Genomic DNA, 11,898 nt, shown 5'->3' on the forward strand with positions numbered 1-11,898 from the left:
GTCGGGGGAACCCCAGCACCCCTGACCCAGGCAGGGCCCCCCCCGCCACGCCCACCCCGAAAGGGGCCCCCACCCTTGGAGGCGGCCCTGCAGTTGGGGGAGGTGGCGGGACTCGGCCCGGCTTCTGGGGGTCGGGTGTCAGGGAGCCGCCAGTCACGTGGCGCGGGGGCGGGGGCGGGGGCGGGGGCGGGAGGGGCGGGGTATATAGCCCGGCCCCGCGGGCCGGGCCTTGTGAACGCCACGCGGACCCGCTGGATCCTGGACTCTAGGCTGCTGCTAGCCGGTGGGTACGCGTCACCTCTGCGGTCCCGGTCCATCGCGGCTCGGCCCCCCGCGGGCTCCAGGCTGGACGCTGGCGGCCTCGTGGCGGTTTCCGGGCCCCGGCTGGGAAGGGGCTGTTTCCTGGGCCTGCGCTTTGCAACCTCGCTTTTGTTCCTTGATTCAGGCTGCTTTTCTGCCCGCTGCCTTAGTGCGGTTGTAGCTTCTTGGCTTGGTTGCGGGTAACAGTTTCCAGTCGTCCCGAAAGGACGTTATTTAAAAGGAAACGCGTGAGAAAATCGTCTTGAAACAGAATTTTGTGGGGTACGCAGTGATAGACGGGCTGTTGATGCTGGCGTCTGATTTCCGCCTTTAGCGTGGTTCTCATTTCTTGTAAAAGTGGGACCCTTGGCCGGAGGGTGAACTGATTGGCTCCGAAGTGGTGGGTTCTTAACTTTCCAGCTCTGCTGCTTAGCAGTGAGGCTGTTTTGTGTGGCTGTGGGTCGTTGGGGATACTAAATTGACATTTTAAAGCGTCCGGAAAAGTTTCTCACTTCCGCGGAGCACCTCCTTTCTCGTGTGTTTGGTGTCCCCTGAACTAGTTTCAGTTCTTTGACAAAGAAGGAGTAACCACCGCCCCCCACCCAAGTGCTCCGTCTTGATCGTCCTGACTGTACAAGATGTCTTCTACTTGGAATATCTCTTTAGTTTTACCATGGGTTTTAAGTTGGTTAGCATTTTTGTGGACACATATTTATCTTCAAAAGGCATCTCTAATGTTCTGGTGGGGAAAACGAATTGAACATTTTAAGTGGGTGACTTGTACACGTGAGCTTTAAAAACCTTCTTTCAGTTTGCCCAGAGGAGAGCTCTGAGAGCCAGAGGGTGGGAAGAAATGCAGACTAAACTTGAATTTTGCTCTACTTGAAATTAGCATTTGCTTCGGGTGGAGAATGAATCTGGGAGTCTTATTACAGTGTCCTGAACCAAGTTTCTCTTCTGCAGATTTCTTTCTCCGGAAGAAAAATGGCATCTGTTGCAGTTGAACCACAGCCGGTATGATTTATAAATAGCAGTTTCTTGATTCCTTTCCCTCCCCAGTGTGTTTTGGAAGTTAAGCTCTCTCTCCTCCTTGGTTGCAGAGTGTGGTGACAAGGGTGGCCAACCTACCCTTGGTGAGCTCCACATATGACCTCGTCTCCTCGGCTTACATCAATACGAAGGATCAGTATCCCTACTTGAAGTCTGTGTGTGAGATGGCAGAGAAGGGCGTGAAGACCATCACCTCGGTGGCCGTGACGAGCGCTCTGCCAATCATCCAAAAGCTAGAGCCACAAAGTGAGTTTTGATTTCCCCCTCAAAATTTAGTCCTACGTACTCATCAGGAGTGAGCCCGGAAGCTGGCTTGAATATGGTGAATGCCAGTGTTATGCCTTAAGCACGCATCAGGAATCCTCAGCCTTTCCTGAGACACATGCTGCCTTTCCCTAGAAACTGCCAGGTGACCCTCATTGTTATAGAAGGCCTGCTTCATAACAATGGCAGATGTTATGATATTACAAAAAAAAATCCCCCGGAGATGCTTCTGTGTTGGCAAGTGAGGTCATATGGGGAAAGAGGGAGTGAACTGAAATAGCTGACTTCCTTGGGACTACACAGTATATGTGAACTGCTTTAAGAAAAAAAATAAATAACATCAGCATGCAATTCAGTGGCTTTTAATATAGTCACAGAGTTGTGTAGGCATCACCATAACCAATTTTAGAACATTTTCATCACCCCGGAAAGAAACCTCGTACCACTTTCTGTTTGGGGTGATGAAAAAGTCCTGAAAATGATAGTGGTAATGGTTGCACAATATTGTGAATGAACAGTATTGTGAATGCCTGTGAATTGTACACTTATACTCATTCACAGTCACTCCCTGTCCCCCTCCCCCCACCTTAGGCAACTAGTAATCTACTTTCTGCCTTCATAGATTTGCACATCCTGGACGTGTAATGTAAATTGAATCATAAAATATGTGGTCTTTTGTGACTGGCTAGTTTTCACTTAGCATAATGTTTCCAAGGTTCATCCAAATTGTAGCGTCATATCAGTATTTCATTCCTTTTTAATATGGAATAATTTAATATTTTATTGCATGGATAGATCATATTTTATTCATCAGTTGATGTTCGGGTTGCTTCTACTTTATGCCTATTATGAATAATGAATGCTACTGTGAACACTTGTGCCCAAGTTTTTGTGTGCACATATGTTCTGAATTCTCTCGGGTATATACCTAGGAGTGGAATCTTCAATTTCTCCACATTTCTCCAAGTGGTTATGTCGTGGACTTTTAGGATTATAAGAAACCTTTTAGAGATCAGTTTTCCAACTCTGTTACTTCCCAAATGAGTATAGTAGTAGTTCTAGGCTTGGTCATTGCTGGGGTGGGGGGAGCTTGGACTAAAATCCGGATCTTTTTAGGGAGATCCAGGGTGCTGTTAGCATACTGTTTCCTGGTGATAACCCAAAGTACACTGCCACCTACTGAATTAAGTGTAGGTGAGGATTAAACTAGCATGGAGATGCTAATTTTGAGTTTTCATATACCTCGTTCCCTGAATGAGGGTTCAGGTGAAGCCTGGCTTCTCCTGGCATTAACCTTAGGGGACAGTTGATGAGTAAGAGGCTTCTTGGCCAGCATCCTACTTGGCTTGTCACTGCCTCTGCTTGCTGCTCCCCCCACCCTTCCCACACCCATATCCTTATTTCCCTGTCAGTAGAAGAAAGTTGCCAGAAACCTGGCAAGAATCTTCTTTCTGAACCAGAGAAACCAGGCAAAGTATTGCATGGTAAATTAAAATGAACATTTTTGCTGTTTTTTTATAGTAAGAATGAAGGCTCAAGATATATATTCACTCTTACCCAGACTGTTAACATTTTCATCATTTGTGATTCTTCTAGTTGCCGTTGCCAATACCTATGCCTGTAAGGGGCTAGACAGGATTGAGGAGAAACTGCCTATTCTGAATCAGCCGACAAACCAGGTGAGCTTGGGACCAGCGTGCTGAGGCTTGCCACCTGGCATTTTTAAGTTTTATCTGTTTAACACAGGCTGTGCAGACTGTAAACAGGTAATACTTGTTTGTCCCCTCAACCTTGGATATATTTTTGCAAGAGTAATGATCACTCCGTTACCTCCTGAACTGTTGTCAGGTTGTCTTAAGAAGCAGAGATGAGCTATCCACCTTTGGGCTAGAACACCTGTAGTCTGATCTCTATTAAATTTGTGGCTTCATCTCTGTAGGCGAAATGGCTTTCTCAAATCACTGATTCCCATGTGGTACTGGACAAATGCAGAGGTGGGAAATAGAGCCTTTTCTCACTTGGTACCTGAGAGCACATCTAGTAGGATGGAGAACTGACACCTCTACCTGTGTTTTGGCTTGGGGCTGTGTGCATAGGGCCAGGTGTGCATGATACCTATATCTATACTTATAGGCATGCATGAGGGGCTCAGTATAAGCATGTCAGTGTGGAAAATGCCATTTTCTCTACAGTACTCCTTGTGCCTTAATTACTATAGGTTCATCTAGTGTAAAACAAAAACCAAAAAAACCTTGGGCTTCCCTGGTGGCACAGTGGTTAAGAATCCACCTGCCAATGCAGGGGACATGGGTTCAAGCCCTCGTCCGGAAAGATTCCACATGCTGTGGACCAACTAAGCCTGTGCGCCACAACTACTGAGCTCGTGCGCCACAACTACTGAAGCCCATGTGGCTAGAGCCCGTGCTCTGCAACAAGAGAAGCCACCGCAGTGAGAAGCCCGTGCACTGCAACGAAGAGTAGCCCCCGTTTGCCGCAACTAGAGAAAGCCCGCGTGCAGCAACGAAGACCCAACGCAGCCAAAAATAAATTTTAAAAATAAATAAATAAATTAAGAAAAAAAACTTGACAAATTGACAGATTTTTTATCTGTTTCCCTCATTTGGTCCTCCAACAACCCGTGAGTGGTGGCAAGTAGGGTACTTATACCTGATAAGGAAATTGAGGCTCATCAACTCTCAGTGACTTGTCTAAGACCTACAACTAGAAAGTAAAATGGCCAAATTCATTCTTTAACTCTTCAACTATGCTACCTTAGTTAAGAACTTAACTAGGTTTTTATGCTTCTCACCAGCCAAATGATCTGCCTTTTTCCCTGTAGGTTGTGGCCAATGCCAAAGGAGCTATGACTGGGGCAAAAGATGCTGTGACGACTACTATGACTGGGGCCAAGGATTCTGTGGCCAACACAATCACTGGGGTGGTGGACAAGACCAAAGGAACAGTGACTGGCAGTGTGGAGAAGACCAAGTCCGTGGTCAGTGGCGGCATTAACATAGTCCTAGGAAGTCGGATGATGCAGCTGGTGAGCAGTGGAGTAGAAAATGCACTCACCAAATCAGAGCTGCTGGTAGACCAGTACCTCCCTCTCACCAAGGATGAACTAGGTAATTGGATTTTTTTCTTGAAGTAATGTTTTACTTTTTTTTTTTTTTTTTTTTTTGGTCTGTGCCATGCAGCTTGTGGGATCTCTGTTCCCCGACCAGGGATTGAGCCCGGGCCATGGCAGTGGAAGCCCAGAATCCTAACCACTAGGCCACCAGGGAACTCCCAATGTTTTATATCTTAAAGCAATCTTTCTAAACAGCTTTATTGAGATATACTTTTATATACCAAAAAAATTCACCTTTTTTTCATTCTAAATTTACAGTTACATAACCATCATCATCCAGTTATACAATTTCTATCACCCCCCAAAGATAAAAGATCCTTCATGCCTGTTGGCAGTCAGTCTCCATCCCCCCACCACCCCCACTGTCTGAGCAACCACTAATCTTTCTGTCCCTATAGTTTTCCTTCTTAAGGCACTCTTAAGTTTCACACTGAGTTGTACGTAGTAAGTCTTGAAACTTCGGGAGAAATTAGCCTAGAGAAATACTTTCTATAAATGGATTGTCCTTAATGGGCTGCTGTATAGAATCATTAAAGATTTAGTGCTCACTCTGTGCCAGGTAAGAAGCTCTAGTGGGAAGAGACCTGTGTAGGTGACATGTGTCACATATAGGGATGTGTCCTGGGCTGCTAAGCCCAGCAGCAGACATGAGGCATCTTGGGAAGAGGGGTGCATGATTGCTAGATGGGTGAGTGGAATCAACAAAGTCAAGATCCAGGTTAGATTCCAGGCCTTGTCACTTAGAGCTGTGATCCTGGACTTTTTTTTTTTTTTTTGGTCACTTCTATGTAACTTCAGAAAAAGAAGCCAAAAAAGTGGAAGGCTTTGATCCTGTTCAGAAGCCAAGTTATTATATCAGACTGGGATCCCTGTCCACCAAGCTCCGCTCATGGGCCTACCAGCAGGCCCTCAGCAGGGTTAAAGAAGCTAAGCAGAAAAGCCAAGAGACCATTTCTCAGCTCCATTCCACTGTCAACTTGGTGAGTACAACTTCCTTTAAAGGCATCTGAAGTGAGTTCATTTATCTCGAGGATTGGGAGTAGACATATCATGAAATGCAAGAATTTTAATCTTACCATATGAACAATCCAATAGAAAAATGGGCAAAGAGTATCCAGAAAACGCGCAGAAAAAAGAAAGTATAAATAGCTGAAATATCAATATATGAAGTGGCGTTAATCTTACTCTGAGGGGTCAAATTACTGATTGCGGTTTTGTCTGATGGCACTGGCAAAGTTAGATGCTGTGGGCGATGGTGTAGAGAAAGAGCAGTGCTTGTGTTCTTGTACTTCCAGAGGATTCAAGGGGCTCTTATAGGAAAGTTACAGACACACCTATGCCTGGAGCAGCTTTCCTTCTAGAAACCTATCTCACAGATAAGTATATTTGCTCAGAATTGCAAAAGAGTATAAACAATGCACATCAACTAATAGGGGACTGATTACATTGATACATCACAAAAGACTACTGTGTGGCCATTAAGGATTGCCAAGTTACAGAACAGTATGTATCGTATGGCCATTAGAAACCAGTTTATTCTTGGAAGGGGAAGTAGGTGGCTGGCAACAGGGAAGAGGAAGTTCGAGTTCCTTTCTCTTTTGTAATTTTATATTTTACACGTATTAAATTTCAGTTGCCTTGCCTATGTTAAACTGGAGGTAAATTGGAGACAGTGGGTTAATAATTAAATAAGAGGCAATAAGTACTATGACTGCTTGGTTGACTTACACATATTGATAACATAACAATGCTATCAGGGATAGGTCTCCTTAAAAACCAAGAATTTCTGTAAGAGCTGATGTTGGCTGATTTACATCATGGATCTGAGAACAGGCTAACAAGAATGTCTGACTAGTTTGTTCCTTTGTCTTCTTTCAACTGTGTTCTAGATTGAATTTGCCAGGAAGAATGTGCATAATGCCAACCAGAAAATTCAGGGTGCTCAGGATAAGCTCTATCTGTCCTGGCTGGAGTGGAAGAGAAGCATCGGATATGACGATACAGATGAGTCCCACTGTGCTGAGGTGAGACAACTGGGACAGAGTCATCCACTACAGCTTCTGAAGACGTTCTTACTATTAAAACTTCTTATTAGAAACTTACTAATAAGTTTCTTATTATTCCTCTTAGAATACTCTATCAAAAGTTTGAACAATACAGTATACATAGGTTGCCTGTTATGTGACCGAAAAGCAAAAATGTGCAACTTTATCTAACAATTTACAGATAGGCATATTGTCCCTATCAGGATACAACTAATTGAGAAACACGAGCATTGCCCTTACAATGGCTATAGACTAAGTGAATATAGGCATCTTTCCTGTCATAGTGGTTTTCTGATAGCATAAATATAGTTGCTATGAGAATACTACATAGGAAGGGTACTAACTCAACCTTGGAGTGAGGATGGGTGAGTCGGATGGTTTGCTGGAAGAGATGAGTGGTAAGCTGAGACCTAAGGGGTGAATAAACTAGGTGAAAAGGCAATAAGGGGACGAATGTTCCAGACAGAAGAAATAGCATATTGTAGCCCTAGAACGTGGTCCTTTGCATTCCAAAAGCTAGTATGCATTTGCCCTTGAAATCAATATTAACTGTTTGTTCATATCATATCTCACTTGAGGAGAGAATATCTAAGTTGCCCTACTAATATGGAGTGTATTTTCCTTCTGTCCGGTCTCCCCTGTTAGGTTTCTTCAGCTTAAGACCATGAACTTTGAAGACTCAGGCACTAGTTCAAATCCACACTCCAGCTGTTAACTGGGGCATGTTATTTCAACTCTAAGCTTATGTTCATGTTTATGAAATGCGAAATAATGCTGCTTCACTCAGGGTTGTTATGAGGATTTTAAAAAGTTAAAGAATCCACATGCGTGGTGGATGTATAACCAGCTGACTGTAAGTGAACTAATTCATACATAGGACTGTTGGATCCACTGCTAATTCTTAAACTTGTCTTATTTGCAGCACATAGAGTCACGTACTCTTGCTATTGCCCGAAACCTGACTCAGCAGCTCCAGACCACATGCCACACCCTCCTGTCCAACATCCAAGGGTTACCACAGAACATCCAAGATCAGGCCAACCACTTGGGGGTGATGGCTGGTGACATCTACTCAGTGTTTCGCAACGTTGCCTCCTTTAAGGAAGTGTCTGACGGCCTCCTCGCTTCCAGCAAGGGGCAGCTGCAGAAAATGAAGGAGTCTTTAGATGATGTGATGGATTATCTTGTTAACAACACACCCCTCAACTGGCTGGTAGGTCCCTTTTATCCTCAGGTGGCTGAGTCTCAGCGTCCTCAGGCCCAAGGTACAGCCAGGAGGCCCGGCAGCCTGAGCGCAACACACATTACACCTGTCCCTGTCAGCAATGCACAGGGCAGCCAGCCAGATGACCCCTCCTCTTACGTTGAAACCTGCTAGACAAGTCTGAAGTGGGGAAGCAGCTATCGAGAAAAAAAGGTCCTCTATTGTAGTCATTGCCAACTGGATTAAGAGCTTTAAAGTTTCTACTTTAACGGATGAGTTCTGTTGTTTACTTGGCTGGAAAGAAAAGAATGATAGACTGTTCAGAGCCTATCCAGAACTCACAAAATGTCCCAGTGCGTTTATGGCCTCATTCTGTTGCCACTGTTGCTGTCTGTTTGTATTGAATAAAAACACCTACGTGTGGGCTGTTGTATGAACTGGTGTCTGCTCTGGTTTGGTCTGAGCAGGCCTCAGCACTGGTTTGTCTCACAATGCATGCTTGTGCACCCTGAGTTTTTTATTTTTCATAAAGGAATGCCCCCTTTGAATTCAATAAAATTCACTGCAGAATAGATCACTTTTATGCTGTGTGTTACATGTGCTTTTAGTGTGGCTTTCTTGGAACTGCTTTGCCTGCATGACAGGGTTATTAATACACATGAATTCAAATGGGCTGTTGGGGAATTTGTAATAACATTGGAAAACTAATGTTAAAAATGGAATGTTTGATAACAGGTTTTAAACAAATTAAAAGCTAATGTTCCTCTAAGAATTTTATTAGGTGGTGGTGGTTCCTTTCATTTGCCCATTTACTGGACCCCTGAGAACAGGTTTTTAAACTAGCAGAAGGAGCCACTTATGACTGACGGCCTTGCTGAAAAGAAATCAGAGCTGAGAGGAAGCAGTGACTCTTTGCAGCAGTCTCACGTAAAGATAGCAGTATTTCTTGCCAAGGGGCCATCTAACGTGTAAGGAATGAGATTCTTCAGTGTCCAGTCTCAGCTGGACTTAAGGTACCATGTTGTCACATTGGGAGAAATCACTAACCTCAGTTGTGGGTGAAATGCCTTTAGAAGACCACATGAGAATAATTAGAAAAAAAAGACTTCGGACCCCCTGTAGAAAAGGGTTCTTCCTACCTCCTACCTAGGGTGTCCAGACTTCTAATCCCCTTAATGTGGGTTAATTATTTAGGAAATATGGATCTCCTCATGACAAAGCTGCAGTATGCCAAACCTTTTCAGAAAAGCCAGTCTTAGAACTCGTGAAATAGAGCTGCCTGCTTCTACCTGTCATGCCCTTCAGCAGAACTGAAGTCTAAGTCAAATTTGTCTCCTCTTTCTACCCTGCTTCACCCGTCTCCCCATGAAAACAAGGAAGCAGCGTATAACTTTACACGGACTTGTGTGAATAAACTTATCAAAGCTTACTAAGTTAGAGAAATAAATTTTTTCCCCTTGAGGTAGCTCCAGGAATCAGTAAACATGTGAGCTCAGTTGGAGGGACTCCCTGAGATACTTGAAGCTAAGGAACCTCTGGTTTCTGGGATGGTGGACTGTCAATGATTTATGGGCTTCCAGGGTGGAACCAATCCATGCACTGGCCTGCCCATCCCTAGTGACTGGTTTTTCTAGAGACTCTACCTCTTAAAAAAAAAATTTTTATTCGTCCTAATTGGGTGTGATCCTGCTGTCATTTGCCTCAAAACTTCAAGGCTGGTATTTTGTGGTTGATTCTAAATGGTTGGAAAATTTATATACTACAGCTGTACACAGACTTTCTTATACTGAACATAAACCTTTGTTTCCCCTTCATAAGAGTTATAGTACCTACTGAATTGCTTAGGAAAAAGAGACTGTTCTCAAAGCTGTTCTTCATGAGCAAGACAGAATATAAAGAGACCTTATTTTCTAGAAGAATACCACTGCCCTTGGTTTTGTCTGTCTGACTTTGTGTCTCAAGTTGGTGCCTACACGCATTTCATTTTGTTGTCAACATGTCTCAGAATTTGTGGTGTCCTCGTTTTCTTGTTGCATAAACTGGCAGTTTTAGTTTAACAAACTTTTTCCCAAAGAGGACAATTATTTTGAGGGGAAAAAAGCTGACTAAGCCTAGCACAGTCTATAATTACGGCAGGTTCTCGAATATTTGGCTACATGAAGCCTGGCATAGTGTGCCTGAGTGTACAAACCTACTTCTTTCCTTTGCATGTAATTATAATGTGAACTTTCTAATTAGTTCTGGGCAAAAGAGGGAACATGGTATATTAGCCATTAATGTCTTAGCCTTAGTTTTATCATCTGTAAAGTAAAATTAGTGATGTTTTTCAACAGATGGAAGTGAAGTGTTTGAGGATGGGGTGTCTTTCTATTTTGCACTAGTCATGAGGATACCTTCTGTGGGACAGTGACACATAGTGTCTCTAACTGGCCAGTTCCAGAGTGAGTAGTGAGTATATAATATCAGATCATGATTGGGAAAATATATCTACTTTGATAAGGCATGATAGATATTGAAGGAATAATGAAGTGAAACAGGAAAAACTGAAATTTGGTTTACCTGAGATATCCCTTTTAGAGTATCATTTAGCTCATGGAGATGACTGGTGAGGGAAGGAGGAATAAGGAGAAGGATAGATATTTGTGCACAAATCTAAGAAATGGCATAAAATGATGCCTGGGGGAGCAGGTGGGGGATGGAAAGGAGGGCTCTTGCCAGCCTGACCTTCCTGGGCTCTCGTGGACTTGAGACTGGGCCAGCTGGGCCTCAGTCCTGATCCAGCTCCAGGAGTGACGTAGCACAGAGGCCTGTATGGGTGATGGTCTTGTGAGATGTCCCTGCCTTATAAACCAAGGTATTTGTTGCTTGTATCTCAAAGGGCAATACCTTCATGCTGTAAGTGTCCACCTTCCCCAAAGATATCCTATAATGTAGGATATCCTATCCTATTTTCACAGTTGCTATTTAGTAAGGAAAAGATGCTGGATAATTCCACTGTTGGATGTCTAAGTTCCCAGGCTATCCTGGAGCAGCCTACTTCATCTGAAAGATGGAGAAACTGGAAAGGAAATAGTATCGGACTATTGGCAGAGAAGGAGAAGAATAAGAAGTCATATCCGGCTTGAGGTCAACTTAGACCAAAGAAAGATGTTTTATGGTATCTTTCCTGTTCCCCTTGCTTACCTTTTGAGATTCTGATGCCATACCCTCACGTTTGAGAAGCTACCAATTGCTAGAAGAAATTGTGTCAACTGGACCCTTACTGGGATAGGTTCAGGTCATATTTTTAGGGCTGGTTGGGGTTGAGGCCTTCTTGTTCACTATCCAGGGGTTGCTGAGCGGAGGCTGGGTGCTCAAGTGGAAAAGGCAGACTAGGAATATCACACCCTCAATTGATGATAAGATAGTAAGAGGCAGGCAGCCCATGGCCCTGTTGAATTTGACAGGTGAGATTGCTGATTAACACAACGCATCTTTAGTTGTTAAGATTGTCAGGAAGATGGCTAAGTGGAATGATAGGGTGGCAGTGTGAAAGCACAGTGTTTGGGAGAGGGGAGACAATTGCCTGGGATTTCTCCTCCATGCTTAACTTGCTTAAACTGGGCCTACAGATTAGAGAGAAATGGGATATAATATAATGAAAGGTTTTAAGTCTCACAGAGGAGCCTCGTCTTGTTGTAGAATAGACCTAGGTTGTTTAGTTCGGTACAGATTTTATGAAAGTGCTGTTTGAGAGAGCCATATTAACGATATGAGAGCCATATCATAATATCTATGTTTTTTGGCTAACACTGAAAAAAATGTTTTCTAGAATTTAAGAAAGTGAGGAAGGTAGTAGATAGTGTTGTTAATTGATATTTTACAAGAGTAATGAATAGTTTAAATGGTGCTTTTGTGTAAATGTC

The 11,898-nt window shown here is 43.6% G+C and overlaps 1 protein-coding gene across 2 annotated transcripts; it reads left to right on the forward strand.

Annotated features, from left to right (window-relative positions):
• Nucleotides 1-216: 216 nt before the first annotated feature.
• On the forward strand, nt 217-9,985 carry PLIN2 (perilipin 2). Of its 2 annotated transcripts, none has more exons than XM_079925944.1 (8): nt 217-283; nt 1,264-1,314; nt 1,401-1,596; nt 3,211-3,293; nt 4,454-4,739; nt 5,543-5,724; nt 6,634-6,768; nt 7,712-9,984. In XM_079925944.1, the coding sequence occupies exons 2-8, from the start codon at nt 1,285-1,287 to the stop codon at nt 8,165-8,167; spliced, it is 1,368 nt and encodes a 455-aa protein (XP_079782070.1). In that variant the 5' UTR covers nt 217-283; nt 1,264-1,284; the 3' UTR covers nt 8,168-9,984. The 2 variants fall into 2 exon arrangements, with proteins under 2 accessions (XP_079782070.1, XP_079782071.1); XM_079925945.1 differs by lacking the exon at nt 217-283 and adding an exon at nt 353-582 and having other exon boundaries at nt 7,712-9,985.
• The last annotated feature ends 1,913 nt before the right edge of the window (nt 9,986-11,898 follow it).

Source organism: Stenella coeruleoalba (assembly GCF_951394435.1).
Source record: "Stenella coeruleoalba genome assembly, chromosome: 7".
NCBI classification, from domain to species: domain Eukaryota; kingdom Metazoa; phylum Chordata; class Mammalia; order Artiodactyla; family Delphinidae; genus Stenella; species Stenella coeruleoalba.